The sequence below is a fragment of the Marasmius oreades genome, chromosome 7, assembly GCF_018924745.1.
Source record: "Marasmius oreades isolate 03SP1 chromosome 7, whole genome shotgun sequence".
NCBI lineage: Eukaryota > Fungi > Basidiomycota > Agaricomycetes > Agaricales > Marasmiaceae > Marasmius > Marasmius oreades.
Window position 1 is genome coordinate 2,226,514 of NC_057329.1, and position 16,999 is coordinate 2,243,512.

The 16,999-nt window shown below is 48.1% G+C and overlaps 6 protein-coding genes across 7 annotated transcripts; 4 read left to right on the top strand and 2 right to left on the bottom strand.

Moving 5' to 3' along the window:
• Positions 1-26: 26 nt before the first annotated feature.
• Positions 27-1,515, top strand: E1B28_011433 (uncharacterized protein; the record flags this gene model as incomplete). Its single annotated transcript, XM_043156464.1, has 9 exons — positions 27-73; positions 123-258; positions 313-527; positions 586-751; positions 802-876; positions 933-1,079; positions 1,135-1,221; positions 1,271-1,440; positions 1,500-1,515. 9 exons carry the CDS (start codon positions 27-29, stop codon positions 1,513-1,515), a joined length of 1,059 nt encoding a protein of 352 aa, XP_043006251.1.
• Positions 1,516-1,647: 132 nt separating this feature from the next.
• E1B28_011434 (uncharacterized protein) lies at positions 1,648-4,945 on the top strand. 2 transcript variants are annotated; one of them, XM_043156466.1, is made up of 14 exons: positions 1,648-2,137; positions 2,199-2,284; positions 2,333-2,720; positions 2,775-2,941; positions 2,997-3,182; positions 3,240-3,317; positions 3,370-3,413; positions 3,464-3,586; positions 3,637-3,812; positions 3,866-3,939; positions 3,997-4,111; positions 4,168-4,243; positions 4,297-4,420; positions 4,476-4,945. In XM_043156466.1, exons 1-14 carry the CDS (start codon positions 1,786-1,788, stop codon positions 4,830-4,832), a joined length of 2,346 nt encoding a protein of 781 aa, XP_043006253.1. In that variant the 5' UTR covers positions 1,648-1,785; the 3' UTR covers positions 4,833-4,945. The 2 variants fall into 2 exon arrangements, with proteins under 2 accessions (XP_043006253.1, XP_043006252.1); XM_043156465.1 differs by having other exon boundaries at positions 2,199-2,720; positions 3,866-4,111.
• A 139-nt stretch (positions 4,946-5,084) lies between these two features.
• E1B28_011435 (uncharacterized protein) lies at positions 5,085-12,259 on the top strand. Its single transcript, XM_043156467.1, has 10 exons — positions 5,085-5,444; positions 5,497-5,667; positions 5,718-9,321; positions 9,385-9,590; positions 9,654-9,905; positions 9,965-10,399; positions 10,454-11,224; positions 11,280-11,456; positions 11,517-11,611; positions 11,668-12,259. The coding sequence occupies exons 1-10, from the start codon at positions 5,244-5,246 to the stop codon at positions 11,987-11,989; spliced, it is 6,234 nt and encodes a 2,077-aa protein (XP_043006254.1). The 5' UTR covers positions 5,085-5,243; the 3' UTR covers positions 11,990-12,259.
• Positions 12,260-12,506: 247 nt separating this feature from the next.
• Positions 12,507-13,597, bottom strand: E1B28_011436 (uncharacterized protein). The gene is made up of 4 exons (XM_043156468.1): positions 13,172-13,597; positions 13,036-13,113; positions 12,908-12,967; positions 12,507-12,711 (listed from the first exon to the last, which is right to left on the bottom strand). Exons 1-4 carry the CDS (start codon positions 13,527-13,529, stop codon positions 12,647-12,649), a joined length of 561 nt encoding a protein of 186 aa, XP_043006255.1. The 5' UTR covers positions 13,530-13,597; the 3' UTR covers positions 12,507-12,646.
• A 431-nt stretch (positions 13,598-14,028) lies between these two features.
• Positions 14,029-16,268, top strand: E1B28_011437 (uncharacterized protein; the record flags this gene model as incomplete). The annotated part of the gene is made up of 10 exons (XM_043156469.1): positions 14,029-14,454; positions 14,507-14,790; positions 14,848-14,864; positions 14,922-15,046; positions 15,106-15,293; positions 15,350-15,392; positions 15,461-15,766; positions 15,824-15,847; positions 15,906-16,130; positions 16,188-16,268. Exons 1-10 carry the CDS (start codon positions 14,287-14,289, stop codon positions 16,266-16,268), a joined length of 1,461 nt encoding a protein of 486 aa, XP_043006256.1. The 5' UTR covers positions 14,029-14,286.
• Positions 16,255-16,944, bottom strand: E1B28_011438 (uncharacterized protein; the record flags this gene model as incomplete). Its single annotated transcript, XM_043156470.1, has 4 exons — positions 16,255-16,445; positions 16,505-16,570; positions 16,626-16,674; positions 16,739-16,944. 4 exons carry the CDS (start codon positions 16,942-16,944, stop codon positions 16,308-16,310), a joined length of 459 nt encoding a protein of 152 aa, XP_043006257.1. The 3' UTR covers positions 16,255-16,307.
• Positions 16,945-16,999: the final 55 nt, after the last annotated feature.

Sequence of the window (16,999 nt, forward strand, 5' to 3'; positions counted from 1 at the left end):
AAGACCTGTTCTGGCATTTGACGACAATGTCGACAGCACCAGATGAACCTGCTATTGATGCTGTTCAAGCACGGTACGCCCTATCCGGTTCCCACACCTCTCTAAAGTCTCAAATTATCTAGTACGGGACCAAGTGCGCGAGTTGAGCTGCCTGTCGTGAACCGGGAAGCTCAAAGTTCTGATGAAGAAGAAGAGAAAGAGGTGGAGTACGAGGTGGAAGAGGGTGATTTCCTCGCAGACTGGCCAGATGAGACTGAGGTGCGACTGCGAATTCATGTTTCTTGGTCGATCACTTGTTTGACACGACCATAGGACTTGGAGTTGATACATTCGCGCATCGGATCGTTGGACGAATTGAGGCTTCCAAGGTTTGCCCAGCATTTGAAGAAGCTATGCCTTCGCCAAAATCACGTCTCTCATTTGGATCCTGAAGTGTTCCAACAACTAACGAAACTCGAGGAGTTGGATTTGTACGATAACAAAGTGAAAGACGTCGGAAATGCTCTGAACAACTTATCGAAGTTAACGTGAGCGTTGTATTGTATTCCGTCGATGGTTTCATTGACATTGACTGGCACTTAACAGTGTTCTCGATCTTTCATTCAACCTTGTCAAAATGATTCCGGAAGCTTTGAATCATCTTCCTTCCCTGGAGACGGTGTATTTTGTTCAAAATAAGATAACAAAAATCACAAATCTTGATTCATCCTCGAACTTGCGTAGTCTTGAATTGGGTGGAAATCGAATACGCGTATGTACATTTGCACACATCCATTTCACCCATTCTCACAAATACTTTAGCGAATAGAGAACCTAGAAAGTCTGGTCAATTTAGAAGAATTATGGCTAGGGAAGAATAAAATCACGAAGATCGAGGTGAATATTATCAGCTTCATCGGTTGTTCTTCCTGTCAAAATCTTCATCGACACAGGGTATATCCACTCTGAAGCGACTCAAGATTCTTTCCCTGCAATCAAATCGAATAACCGTCATTGAAAATTTAGAGGGACTGGAAACTCTTGAGGAGTTATATCTAAGTCATAATGGTATCAAGAAACTTGAAGGGTTGGATGATAACGTGAGTACCAATACCAAGACCCGGGTTTCTCAAACGGATATCTTACACGTAACAGAGGGAGCTCAGGACGCTCGATGTCGGAGCCAACTTCATATCTGCAATCGAAAATGTATCGCATTTGACAAAGTTGGAGGAACTTTGGGTATGTTCGCCCTCGGGAGTCGTTAATCCTTCTGACATACGTTGAACAGATGAATGGTAACCAGATACCTGACTTGAAAGCCTTGGAACCGGAACTCGGTCATATAAAAACCTTGCAAACCATCTATTTAGAAGCAAATCCCTGTCAAAAGAATGACATGACTGGGTATAGAAGGAAGGTGATGCTTGCACTAAAGCAATTACAGCAAATCGACGCTACGTACGTATTCACAAGATACCTGCTTATCCATCCTTCAAATAACGAATTCTTTATAATAGATACGTGAAGGTATAGGAGAGTCTTCGATGTCATTAGTGCCACATGTATAATACTCGTGTTTCTTTTTGGGTTGCCGTGAAACGGTGAAAATCGTCGTACTACGTGATGTTGTGTGAATTTACAACACACCGGACTGTTGTCAATCCGGACCTACTTACAGGATTTAAAGGCCGAGAACAAAAGCGAACATGATCAGGTAGACGCAAACGCGGTCAAATTCCTTCCCTTCTTTTCAAATTTCCTCAGGCCCTCCTTCCTACACAAACATTGACAACTGCCGTAAAAATGTCAGCCTGGGAGCCGTCTGCGACAATATCTACCAGAATCGACCACTCTGATATAATTCGCGTCTCAAATTCTCCGGACTCTGCTCACCAGACCCCAATATTGCAAGTCATCTCAGAATCACGATCTAAAGGTTACGATAGTGTTTGTCTACCACTGACGACTGATGCCTGGAGGAAAAGATGGACCGAAATGTGTATACTCTATGACTGGGGAGACGAAAAAAAGAAGAGAGAGAGTCGCAGGGAAAGCAGAATGTTTGTAAGTCGGGATGTTGCTGCAGATAAGAAAGCCGAAACCTGGAGGGAGAATCCTTGTTTCGAGATTGACGAAGTCACTATAACGAGGCTTGGTGAGTCGATCATCTACTCCATCTGAATGATAAACAGCTGAAGTAAAATTTCCTACATTAGACGAGGCTGAAGGTGTCACCGCCATTATATCTGAATGGTTAGAGCTTGATACAGAAGATGACTGGATCCGCTGTGACGCCGAAATCGTACGTCCTTGTCATTGACTTGGGGGGATCTTTGAAGACGTCCCTTAGGCACTTAAACAAGAACTAGCATACGCTTCATATCTCAGTATTCAGACGGCGATCTTACCACCACCTCGAAATCGCGAATACGTATCGTCGTATGCCAGGATTATCAATACTTGCCTACGAAAGGCCCCATATATGAATTTGGCCGTTCGCCTTCCTGTGTATGACCCTCATGCAATACAAGACCCAATATCGCCGCTATCTGGAGTAGCAAATAAAGTGACGCCAAACGCTACACCAGTGGTGCCAGGGTCTCCACGCTTGACCACGCCTCCCAATGGGCAGAAGCAAATTAATGCTGTAAAGTCTCTAGAGGCTCAGATAGACGCGGCATGGGAAGTTTGGGACCTTATAAGGACCATCTGCGAGTACAACACCAGGCTATCGTTAGGTGTGAATAATCCGTTCTCGTCCCGAGGTTCTACTGATACGACTTTCACTGTAGCTCTTGACCTTGGACCTCCACTCCCAAACAGTCTCGACGTTCTAAACAAATGGTCAGCAGAAGCCGTTCGATACATTTGCCTTCCCGCGTCGACTTTCATTGCCAATGCCAAAGGATACCCAGTGCTTCCAAAGCCTACGCAAACTTTTATAAGAGATTCCATGGCGGCAAGGCAATCTTTCAGACTGACTTTCTCCCTTCATTGAATTCCGAGTTCTGCAGCACCGGCCTAATATTGTGCTTTCAAGCGTTTCGTCCAATTTGCATGCTCGTGGCGGAGAGGATGCTTATTCTCAATACATTAAACACCTGGAAGCTACGAGCCCAATTGTGCTAGCTACCCGAAAAGCAGGTTCAGTGGAAAACTTTGCTCAAGGATATCAGGATTTCCTCCAGGCCCCACTACAGGTTCGGCGTATTTGTGTCAAAGCAACCTTCCTTCAGTTTAATGATTATCCCACCTAGCCTCTGATGGATAATTTACATTCCATCACATACCAAACATTTGAGCAGGATCCTGTGAAATACCGAAACTATGAAGAGGTGCGATACATGTCAAACGAGGAAATTGTTCCATTTCAATCCGTCAGTCTAGGCTGTTTACAGAGCATTGCTGGACCGCCCACAAGCGGTCAGAATGTACGTGCAGAAAAGTAATACTTGCTCTAATAGTCTAACATTCCAATCAGCGTTATTTGCGTCGCTGGAGCAGGTCGGGGACCCCTCGTCGCTCGATGCCTATCAGCCATCCAGCGGTCCGATCGAAATGCTTTTGTCTATGCAGTAGAGAAAAATCCAAACGCTTTTGTCACGTAATGTCGACATTTGCTTTCTTCCAAGACAGTGTTTGACATATCTACAGGTTACAACATAGATTACGCTCTGAGTGGCAGGGAAAAGTCAAGTTGCTGTTTGGAGACATGCGACAAATAACTATCGATGAACAGGCGGATATTTTAGTCAGCGAGCTCCTGGGGTCATTTGGAGATAATGAGCTGAGCCCGGAATGTCTGGATGGAGCCATGAGGTTCCTCAAACGTGAGTTTTCCAGCAATGAATCACTCTAGTCGTATATTTAATCTGCCTGCCAGCCGGTGGCATCTCGATTCCTTCATCATATACTGCTCACTTGGCGCCGTTATCGTCCTCTAAATTGTATAACGAGGCGCGTTCGGTAAAGGATCTCAAGAGCCTAGAAACTCCTTACGTTGTGATGTTCCAGGCAGTAAACGTCCTCAGTGGTGACGGGGGAGGAGCCAGCAGTAGATGCGGCCCCAAAGTTCAGGAGTGCTGGGAGTTCGAACATCCGAGACGTGATGTGGTTCTTGATGGACGAGGTTGGCTCCATCTCACAATTTCGTCAGAGATAACTAACACCTCGCAATTTTGGCAGGGCTTCCTCCCACAAATACTCATAATACCCGCTCGGCCAAGTTGAACTTCCATATTCCGCATGCAGGTGTTCTACAGTACGTTTCTAGATTGGGGCCAGTTGAATGTGAGTTGGTGACGCCTTTATCAGCGGCTTCGCAGGTTACTTTGAAGCTGTCTTGTATGGAAATATTGGTCTCAGCATCCATCCGCATCGGAAGAACTCAATCTCGAAGGACATGCTAAGCTGGTTCCCGCTGTTCTTCCCTCTGAGGGTACGTTCTTTGAGCACTCCTGACATGCCATGTAACATGAAATGCTTCAATTCAGGAACCACTCTACCTACCAAGGAACTCTGAATTGCATGTTTCCATCTGGCGACTAACCAATCAGCGGCAAGTATGGTACGAGTGGCACGCAGAATCCTTCCTATCGATCGATGGAACTCCTTCGGAGATGACGACAAGGCAGTCCACTCCTTCAATCGGAACTGCTTCGCGCTCCTCATTGCTGCCTTCGTCACCGTCATTTGCCTCTAGTCCCCTCATTGATGCAGTCGAAATCCCTGGTGAACGCAAGGCTCAACGCGAAGACTCGGATTACTCTAGAATGATGGATGGCCTGCTTAAAATTGGGCATACAGGGCTTCACAACGCAGATGGACGAAGCAGTTGGATGGGACTGTGAATAAATGCTATTTACTAGGGCATTTAGAGACGGGTTTTCTCAAGATATAAACTTGATATTTGGATGTTAGTATCTTCATGTACAGCCTGAGTCGAGTCTGCTCCTTGTGCTCCTTGTCACTGTTGGAACTTAGGAACTTCGGAAGGAAGCCGCTAACGCCGTCGGCAATAACACGGGCACGTGACAAACTCGTGACCCATACAGTATGTCGTTACCAACACGTGCAAGTTCGGCGAGAAAATCGGCTTAACCTTTTAATTTTCTTCTCCTCCGGATTCTGCGTGTGAACTGTCAACTACTAGAGCTAGCAAAGAACCAGCTCAGGCTTAGACTCCCTCATTGGTCTCCTTGCTACTCAACTTAACGACTGACGACCCACGAAATTGGAATCCCCAAACTACTCTACGCACGATGGCTTCCGTTGAGTATGTCAACGGTCCAGAAAACGCCACTCAAATTCTTCTCAAAGAACATACTTCGTCTGTGGTGACGGGTTCAATCGTTAACGATGGTGCTTCTTTATCGGAACCCAAAGTAAATGTTATTGAAGAGCCAAACTTGAATGAAATGGACGCGTCCAAGGATGATGTAGAAGGAATTGAAACCGAAATGGTGAGTCGTGTGCTTTCTGTCATGCCCCAAATTCAGGAGGATACCTGTGTAGCACTCGACGGCGGGCGCATCAGAGAAAGAGCCTTACGAGTCGGAGGTCGCTAATAGAACTTTACACGACGCGATTTCTGACGTGGCCAATCTCGACGTTGTTCCCTCGAATCATGAGGAGAGTGAGATCACTCACGATGCTAGCAATGAAGTAGATGCGGATGAAACTGAGGTCTGCCAACATTTAAACCAAGATGTATTTTGTGCTAACCACTGCCACAGCCCACAGACTTGATTCAGAAAGACCAAGCGCCGGCTGAGCCCGACTTGAAAGAGATCTCTTCAGCTGAACATACTGCTATCTTCCTCGAAACTCCAGAGCCTACTTTACTCCCGCACCGGGAAGAATCCGATAGTGTCGTGCAAAATGCTGGCGATGCAGAAACTCCTACCAGTGTCAGGCAGAATGTACAATCCGAAGAGCCCGGTCAGGACACAGCACGAGACGTGGAGAAGAAAACATCATTTGAGACGGACCTTCCATTGGGGGAAGATAATCTGGTCTCTCTCGATACATCTGCGGAACCGCAATCCGAACAACGGACTTCTGTCGAGGAGAACCTTACCGAGTCTGTCTCGACCCAGGAGGACGTGCCAATTGAAGCACCCACCATGGCCGGCGGTGATGCTATTCCAGCTACTTCTGGAACAGAAGCAGACGAATCGTTAGTGGTCGACGCTGGCAGCTTATCAATTACGTCAATGGACCAAGAACACTCCATTGAAGGCAATGTTCCCGATCCAAGATTGGACGAGTCACTGGTCGCAGACCTTGATAATCTGCAAGTCGCAGAAGGCCAAGAACAGTCGGTTGAAGAGAACAAATCTTCCTTCGACGCCGGTGCCCATCAGGTTGATCTCCCGCAGCCCACGAACGACGTGAACCCGATTACACAGTCGGGAGCTCATGTCCAATCAAGCCCAGTCGTCCATACAACCGATTCCGAATCCACCATTTACGATGCGGATTCGAAGGAGGAGGTGCCATTAGAAGCTGAAGTATCTGAAGCTGACGACAATGTTGTTCAAGTTGCCTCTGAAACAACAGCAGATAATTTGTTGGTGGTTGATGCCAGTAGTTTAGCAGCTACGTCGTTTGGCCAGGAACAAGACATTGGAGGCAATGTTCCTGATTCACAGCTGGATGAATCGTTGGTTCAGGACGTGGATAATCTGCAAGTTGCAGAAGACCAAGAACAATCAGCTGGAGAGAATGAAAACCCCCTCGACGCCGATTCCCATCAGGTTGATCTTTCTCAGTCCACGAACGACATGCAACCAATTACACAGTCGGTAACTCAAGTTTTCCAACCAGACCCAACCGCCCATACAATCGATTCCGAATCCACCATTAACGACGCGGAATCGAAGGAGGACGTGTCACTAGAAACCGAAGCATCTGTGGCTGACAGTAATGCTATTCCAGCTACTTCCGGAACAGAAGCAGATAAATCGTTGTCGGTTGGCGCTAACCAAGAACAATCCATCGAAGGCAATGTCCCCGATCCAAAATTGGATGAGTCACTGGTCGCAGACGTTGATAATTTGCAAGTCGCAGAAGACCAGAAGCAGTCAGCTGAAGAGCACAATTCTTCCCTCGACGCCGGTGCCCACCAGGTTGATCCTTCCCAGTCCACGAACGACGTGAACCCAGTTACACAGTCGGTAACTCAAGTTATCCAATTAAGTCCAGTCGTCCATACGATTGATTCCGAATCCACCATTAACGATGCGGATTCGAAGGACGTGCCATTAGAAACCGAAGTAATACCTGAAGCTGACAGTAATGTTGTTCAAGCTGCCTCGGAAACGACAGCAGATAATTCGTTGGTGGTCAATGGCGGTAGTTTAGCAACTACGTCAGTCGACCGGGACCAATCTCTCGTAGGCAACGACCCAGATCCAAAGATGGGTGAATCGCTGGTCGCGGACAGTCATGATTTGCAGGTTGCTGAGGAGCAGCAACCATCAGTGGGAGAGAGCAAATCCACCCCTGATGCCGGTGCTCATCAGGATGTTTCCCAGCTCACAAATGATGCAAACCTGAACACAGAGTCGGAAACGCAAACCCCCCATTTAAGCGCACTTCCTCCTACGACCAATCCGGAATTCACCGCTGAAGCTGCAGTGCTTAATGACGGCGAGTCAGTGAACGAGCTCGTCGAAGAGCAAGCAGAAGTCGTGCCAGAATTAAGATCTCTAGTTACTGAGACGGAAGGAGAGCCGATAGGCGGAGAGGATACAACTGAAACTTCAGCGCCGGACCTATCCCTCTCTGAAACCAACGTGGTGGATGCACTCCCCGCAGCGCCTGATACTACTGTATCGGATACAGCAGAGCAGGAGACTCCCGCTCAAACACCAGAAGAACCTGTTGACCATGCCGCGACAGGAGTTAGTGTTATGAAGGACAGTGTAACGGGAGGAGGTATGAAGCAGGAAATGAGTGTTGCAGCACTCGAGTTCCTTCCAGGAGCCGAAGTCGCTGATGCACTTCCAACGGCGCTTGATAAGTCTGCGTCGGAACCTACTGAAAAAATTGATGCTGCCTCGGCAGTCGGTGAACAGCACGATTCTGAAGTGGCTGCAGGCAGCGGAATTCGTGATGAATGCCGGGGTGAAAGTGAAGTGCAGGCCGAGCAGAAAGCGTTTGATGGGGAAGAAAGTACGGCGGAGGGCGAAATGAAGGAGGATGTAGGCACCGGATCGCTCGAGTCGCCGCCAGAATCGAAAGTTGTTGACGCACTCCCTGCGGCACCTGATGCTGTTGTATCAGATGCGGCCCAGGAAGATGAAGGAACCGCCAAAGTTGTACAGGATGTCGTTAATTCACAAGCAGGTGAAGCTCCAGAACAAACGCACGATGGACCTCTAGGACAAGTTAATTTGAATACCGTTCCTGAAGAGATTGGAATGGTCGATACAACGCCACCTATACCGGAGATTGAAGCGGTTAAGCCATTTAACGAGGCCTCTCAAGAGCCAGCAGAAGTCGAGTTGTCTACTCAGAATGACGTTGAGCAATTGAATGCTTCTGATACCGCACGGGAGTTCACAGGAAACACTGCACCTTTCGATCCGACGTCCCCTGGTGCCCCTGCAACTGTATCGGAGGCAGCTACACCGAAAGACAGTGAGAGTACGGTCCCGGAGGCTGTTCTGCGATCTAACGACGAGACCCAAGATGAATCAGATATCCAGGTGGTAGCTGAGCCTCCGATTTCTCTTGCTTTTGAGAGTAAATCCTCTCCAGAACCTTCCGCCGACATTCAGATCTCTAGCAAGGACGAAATTATTGCCCCTGAGGACACTACAGTTACTCAGTCTTCGGCTGCAGAAGAATGCGCACCCACATCGGAGACCGAGACCTCAGAGGTAGTGAAAGAATGGAATACAGACATCGATGCTACCAATGACGATGCCACTCCAACGGAAATGACTCAAGCGGAAAGCCCTGAAATCTCGGGAAGCACAACAACGGAGATATCTTCCACTCCACCTGCAGCAGAATCATCTGAAAGCCAACCAGAAGAAATCCATGACTCCCCCGATTCGATCGAGTCCGACAACGCAACAGAGAAGGTGACTGACGAACCTGTCGCCGAAGCATCAGTCAGTGAACATCCTTCAACTCATAACCAGGTTACCCCGATCGAACCAGCTACCGAACCCAGCCTCGGGGCTGCTGTCGCAACAGATCGAGTTAGTGAAGAGAAGCACTTGGATACTTTGCACTCAAATGAGGATGTAACCCAGAACCAAATTGAAGAGGCAACGCGGGACGGAGTTCGAAGTAGCGCTGCAGGCGATACTGCAGGTGAAGATGGTGAGCCTCAAGAAGACATAATCCCTCCCAAACCCGGCTGGCTAACTGTCAGTTCAACGATAGAACAGGAGACCCGTGTAGACGAAGACAGGGTACCACAGGAGCCGAGGGCTGCCCCCGACCAGACGAAAGCGGCAGACGAATCCGCTCGGATTGTCGAAAAACAAGATGCAAAGCAAGGGCAAGAAATCTCTTTTTCGGAAGTAGATCAGATGGACAGCGGTGTCGCAGGGGAAGCCGAAGTATCGAGTGCTCATGAAGACGTCGAGGTTTGTCCTCTACATCTGCATCCCTTGCATAGAGCTTAATTTTAATTTCCGACGTTTACTTAGGCTCAACGCCCTCAGAGCACTGAAACGGCCTCGCATATTCAAGTGGCAGAAGAAATGCAACGACCCAAGTCTCCGTGGACCCCTTCTTACAGCGTCACCAGTCAAGGACCTGGTATCACAGCGGAGGAAGAAACTCCCGAGATTGAGTCCAAACCGGTAGTGGAGTATGCCCCAGCCGTGAATGAGGCTCCTATCGTCAATGTAGTCGCTTTCGCTCCTTCACCCTTTGAAGGAATCGCGCTTGAGGACAAGGTTAGCTTTGCTTTCTTTGCCTCTTTGTATGATCTGAAACCATTGTCTAGCTTGCGCAGAGAAACGACGAACCCCCAAGACCTTGGACGCCCTCTTACTCTGTTTCAAGCCAAGGTAGCCCAGCCCTGGCTGTTTCAGAAGAAGCACCAAAGCAGGAGGGATCACATACCGACGATGCGGCGAAGTCTGCTGAAGGCCTACTACCTGTTGGTGCTACTCAAGAAGCGTCAAAACCCGCGGGTGTCCAGGAGCAGGTTGAAACTTCAGAACTACTGGATTCGCAAGCAGTGCCGGATGAGGAAAACGCACCTGTGCACAATGCGGCCAGTAGTGATACTCTCACACAATTAAATGATCTAGCTCAAGAGCCGGTTGTTGAGGTTGAGGGGCGCGTGGTACCTGCAGTTGAAGTTTCTGAACCCTATGGGGAGTTCGTTGAAGAAACTAAGAGATCTACCGGTGCTGCGAGCGTCTCGGGCGAAGCTACTTCCAAGGTACTCTAGTTACAATGACTGGCTGATGATGCCTCTCACTAACGCCATTCCTAGGCCCCAGACTCGTTTGATGATAGCTCCGCTCCTGCCCGTCCTGCTTCACCTTGGACTCAATCCTACTCTGTGTCTGTACAGGGAAGCCCACAGCCCTCATCAAAGGACCTTCCCAATGAATCGGCGGTTGAAAACCAGGTACAGACCATACAACTAGAGGAAGCAAAATTGCCCAACCAGGATCTGCATAACTCCAGTGTGGTCATATCACCATCTCACCACGACTCTGTAACCTCAATTACCGACAAGATAACATCCGAGACACTGGATAACGAGGAAACTCCCACTGGTGACCATTTCCGGGGCGATAACACAGTCGCCAATGTGTCCTCGTTTAATGTCCTCGCCGCGCCTGGTCAGATGGAGGTGCCTTCAGAACAGATATTCAAATCCACGGACGCGTCTCGGGATGAATCTGTCACCTCGACAACTAACGTCGTACCAGATGACACGACGCCCGTGTCGCAGGAGCGAGATGGATCCCAAGCCGTTGATGGAGGAAAGAACGAAGCTGCCGATGTCTTGTCCTCTAAAACCATCGAAACCACTGACATCAAGGAGCCGTTGCCTTCGCTCGAATCTGCTGCTGATGCCCCCCAACCAGAATCCAAATCACCGTGGGCATCATCTTATTCCGTCACCAAACAAGGTTCAGACCCGTTCTCGGAGGATGTCGCAGTTACATCTGCACCTTCTCAACCCGAGACGAAAGATGTAGACAGTCTATCAGCGCCTGCAACAGCCACCTCCAAGTCAAACAAGTTGAATTCAGTGAGCCATGTTTTGTTTGTCTGTGACTGCAGTATGTCTGATGATCTTTTCCCAGTTGACTGTTGATACCTCTTCCGCATCGGCGGAAAACACACCTCAACGTCCACGTTCACCATGGACACCGTCTTATTCTGTTATGAGGCAAGGAGCAGGGTCCACAGATGTAGTTGATGATGATGCAGAGTTGGCTAAACTCGAGCAACTTCCTGAACCCGTGGCTCAGAGTGTGGAGGTCAGTGGTAATTATCGACCATATTTAATATCATGTACTGACTATCGTGATTATTTCCAGGCACCGAGAGTTGTGGAACATGATCATTCCGATGCAGCTGAAAGTGATCAAGGATTGGAACCATTCCCTACCTCTGCAAGTTACGAAGAAGAAGGGTGAGTATCCTTTATCTTCTCGGTAAATCTACATAAATTGATCACTTCGATTCCAGCTCCCTAACGTCTCTCGATACCGTAACGGGAGATTCGCCGTCATCACCGTCAGGAAGGTCAAGATTGGAGTCCACCGCCTCGTCGTTGATGTTCCCTGGAGGGTGGTTCAGCAAAGCCCCCCCAGGACGCGCGTCGCTAGATAATGCTAGGGGAGAGTTTGTGGCATCGAAGCAATCCTCGCCTGTAGAACGGACGCCAGAAGTCCCTGAGGAGACACCAGCCTCCTCTGAGTCCTCTCCACCTACTGATGCCACTAGTGAGGAGACCGCCCCAAAGGAAGAAGAGAAGGAGAAGAAATCTAAGTGGTGCACGATCATGTAGAAGAAATTTTTCATCGCTTCCACACCTTTGTTATTTTCTTACTTTCTAACTCACTCCGTCATGTTCGCATTCGTCCTGTTCTGTTCATGCTTTTGCTTTTGCTCGAAAGTTTAGGACGTCATGGTACAATCTCATACCCTTAACGTAGGATCTGCTTCTGCTTTGGATCATGTCTCTTACTCAATTCTTTTCATCATTGATACCATATCACATCTAGTTTGCACACTTATGTTTTTCTACACGGCAATGTCATGATTTCTTGCTCGTTCATCCTTGAGTTCCCTCGCGACCGCGACTCCAACTTGTACCAGTAGGGGTAGGTACGAGCGAGCCGTCCTTTTCCAATGGATCCTCAACGCATTCTTATAGGCATAGAAAACGAAAAGAAGTGGGAGTGAAGGAGGTGAAGGAGGACATCGATCGTGAGATGTGTGGCAGAAGCTTTCAACCGAAACACGGAAACATCGGACAACTCCTGGACTTACCTCTCAGATTTCAGCGCTAGCATTAGAGTCAATTTTAGAACATTCATGGGCACATTGAGAGTCGATAAACTAACTAAAGTCCGTATACTTATGTTACTCCCAATGATGATGAGTCCATAATCTCGTACAGTGTACTAGGTATCAAAGGGTATAATGAAATCCGAACTGGTAATCAACCATCCGACAATTCGCTGGCGCCCTCACAGCACAATCCGCAGCCAATACATTCGAGGCATGCTGTGTGAGAAGACAGTCAGCTCTAGATCTAGGTAAAGTGGAGCAACAAGAGGGTGAAGCGTCTGGGGATGTATTTGACCCTGTTTAGCTCCGCAAAAGGAGGTCTGGAGGTAGATAGGTTGTTGTGCAACGTAATGCGGAAATTGAAGCGAAGAAGGAAAGGAGATGAATGAGCGGGATAAACTCTCAAACTCACCCAGACCGCCGCAGCAAGCACAAAGGTAACAAGGGCAGCAAAGAGGATTCTCGAATGACCCTAACAATCGAGAAGTGATCAGTCCCGACCCGACGGTCGCATCATGACTTTTTTAAAAATCTACGTACCTTTGCAGCACCAAGCAGCTAAACAAATGCCCATAATCACTACGAGAAGCAAGCCAACGAAGATGACGATGAGGTACACTAGTAAATGGAGAATCAAGATAGAACATAACTTCTTGAACAGGATATCAGAACTTACACTTCCTATTAACGAACGAGTTGTTGCCATTAGAGGCACCGGTCCCAGTAGCACGCTTTGCCAAGCCTTCGGTCCCAAAGCTTATGACGTCGGAGACGTCGAAAAAACACGAGAGGCTGAGAAGAACAGCAATACCGAGCAATATAGCGACGAGATACATGAGAGAGCGTCTCAGACGATCCTTATGGCAGCGTCGATGACAGGACGTATTGGCTTCATAATGGCCAGCACCAGTAACAGACGTTTGCGAGCAGCAAGTTTTCTCGTTGCCAGAATGAGTATGGAAATCGTGGTAAGGAACCATGGTGTTGGTTTTGAAAGCGGGCTGCTGGGTCGTCACTGTTTTCGTGCTGGACATGATGGTAGCGATTGAAAAAAGGAAGGATAGGAATATGCTGGTTGGAATGAAGGAGGGCTCTGGGAATTATAGTGGCTCCGAACAAGGACAGTGTGCTGAAATAGGTAATAACTCCATCTGCAGGCTGGTTGCGGTGCAGCAATGCATCAACGTTCATCCATAACGAGCACTTTCATGGCCCACTTGTTGAAATGCGGTTGCGCAGCCTTGATTATCACGGTACTGCGCAACATCGACCAAGAAGTTTTCCCATAAACGAGTGGAATACGAGAGGATTTCCCATCAATTACAGCACACGGCCATCCTTGACGTAACGTCCAACTTCCACACACCAGGCTGCTACGGAAGGCGAACAATGCTTAGCCTCTACTGGATTCTTGATGCTGACGATGGAAAGAGCTCTTCGCCTTCACCGGTAACAAGATTGCGTATCGCCGCAATCCTGCTGACTTTTACGAGTACTCGAGATGATCAAGTCGATGTGAGAGGGCAGTCGCGTAGGTCGCGTGTGATGAGTGCGGACATCCCGAATGCCGGGTAGCCCAGTCTACGACTCCCCCGAGAGATAATCAAGATTGAGACGCATACATCGATCCAGAATCCGTTTCTTCTTTGACTTGGTCTTGACAACTCAAAATTATAATTTGGACCTTGAGTATAATGGACGGGATTCTAATCGCTTTGTGGTGCCTTATATTCAACCCAGCTCGAGACTCACGTCCTCAAAAAACTTCCTTTCTCCTCTGATTTCAAAGTCATGCAAATTGTGCTCTACTCATCCTTCTTTTTGACGTTTACGCTCTTTTCTTTGGATGGCTTTGTTCTCGGCGCATCTACTTCTGTGAACACCCGCCTCTATAGTACTCCTTTGCAGGCTGTCAAAGGACAGATCAGCCATAAACCACGCTCGACCGTTCCGGCCTCGGTGAGTGTGTTCTTGATTGAAACTGCTGCTGAGCCAAAGTTTGTCTTCCAAGGTCGTCCATCAGCAACACATTAACAGGGCCCTCCGCCGTCTATCTCTCGCAACAGGTCGCGTCCCGCCATCTGACAGCCAGTTCTTGACCAAAATACACGAGAGGATCGCGGTTGAAGCTTCACATTCCTGCTTCCATAACGAAAAACGGTTGAACCGTGTTGGCGTTCCTGGACTGTTTAAACTCGCCACCGCGACTTCGAAAGAAGAAACTGGAGGTATTATCAATCTGGTCCATGGCACCGAGGACGATGAAGGCGGCCATTCTACTCAACTTCAAATCGAGTGAGTCTGTAGTCGATCGTTGGCTTCGCGCCTTGCTGAGTTTACTCTTTTTCACAGATCTACAGACGTTGGATGTAAGAATTTGGCCTCATGTCCTCAACTACGTCGTATCGAGATGCAATCTTTTCTAGATTTCTGCGACGCTCATATCGGAACCCCAGCTCGTCCTTTCAAGCTGCTCGTCGACACAGGTTCTTCTGATCTTTGGATTCCCGATGAAAATTGTCATGGAGACGATGAAAACATTCCAGGTTGCGTGAGCTATCCCCTGAACCAATCTATTTGATGTTTGAACTGAGCTTTCCCGCAATGCAGGGCCCACATGCCTCTATTGGTCCTAATTCCAGCTCAACCTTCCAGAACACCCGAGAGGTTTTCTTCATCTTCTATGTCTCCGGGTATGCCTTGGGCAACATGGTCACCGACCATGTATCGATCGCTCAGCTTACTGTCCAGAACCTTAAGTTCGGTGCCGCGATCAGAGAAAGCCAGTCGGTTGTTTCGTGCGTTCCCTCGTGTCATCGTAGAGCCCTGAGGAACTTACATTCTTGAACGGCAGTGCGAATGTTCCATGGGATGGTATTTTAGGTCTCGGGCAACCAGCAAGTACCACATCGCTTTCAACAATTCTCGTTGACTCTGATTTGTCTGTATACACCTTCACTTTTAGGCACTTTCCCGCCAACCCAATACAACTTCATTCCTCGACGTCCTCAAGAATCAAAATCAAGTTTCCAAGAACGTGGTCTCCTTCAAGATCCCTCGCCACCTGGACGCTCACAAAAAGAACAGCGAGGGAGAGATGACTATTGGAGGTCTGAACCCGAATCAATATCACAAAAACACTCTCGTCACGATAAAGAACGTGAACAAGAAAGGATTTTGGGAAGTGCCAATCGATGGGTTGGTGGTGAACGGTGTTCAATTGGGCTGGGTAGCGCATGGAAATCGTACGGGGGTGTTGGATACTGGAACGGTTAGTCCGATAGTTTCTTAGAGTGTGATAGATAACGAGGATAAATCCCATCTTCAGTCCCTCCTGGTCGTAACCCCCTCGGTAAGTCGCACGATTGTTAACTAAGTTTCCCTTGATCCCATTTCATGACTCTAAATAGGACGCCGATGCCATTCACGCTCTGATACCTGGCGCCCGGTTCGACTTTGGACAAAAGCAATGGACCATCCCGTGTACAAGCAACACCTCCATGACATTTAGATTCGGGAACAGGTCTTTCACTATTGACCCCCGAGATTTAATCTTCGACCTTCCCATCAATGCAACTACCTGTTACTCCGGAATCACCGCCGGGAAGCTTGGGTTGGGATCTAAAGCTTGGCTGGTGAGACCTGTTTGCTGCCTTGAATGCTACCTGTGTGATTGATTCCCGTATTCTCAGGTCGGGGACACCATCCTCAAGAATATGTACTTGAGCTTGAACAGGGAGACCGACGAGATTTCGTTCGCTCAACTGAAGTAGACAGTATTTGCAAAACTTCTTGGGATTGTACAATACCTTTCACAAGTGTTTTTCGGTAATTTCTACAGAATCAACGTCTACACCTGGTTTGAACCATCGCTCATCCTCATTAATTTCGATGTCGTTGCCACACATCATGCGCTTTTTCATTATCCCATCTTCATCGTATGTCCAGTTCTTTTCAAAATCATGCGTTATCGATCAAAATCCAAGTAAGGAATGAGATGAGACAATACCTCCATGCCATAGGTTCGATGCCATTGCCCTTTAAGGTCAGATTGTCCGTTCCATTCATAGAAGAACTAGAAAGATCATCGGTATGTATCACGTGGTATCGACATAACAGCGCAAACACACCTGAACTGCAATCTTGTTGTCGCGGAACGTGAAGAGCTCCTTCCTCAACCTAATTGTTATCCATCAGCTGTGAAGGAAGATAAAGATCATTACAACTATCGCAAGTGACTAACCGATAACCATGCTCGGTCTTCCACTTCTGCGTCAAGAACTCTATTACTTCGTCTCTGCCTGACAGGAAGCAACCTCTGTTACGCCAGATGGTGTTGTGCGTATAAGCAAGAGCAACTTTGGCAGGTTCCTTTGAGTTCCAAAGGTCTTGGGCGACCTTGACTTTTTTGATAGCAGAGGCAAGCGTGAACGGCGGTTTGATGGACATTGAGCGAAATCGACAACACTTTATCCACGTTTGTTATATGCCTGGAATTGACCGA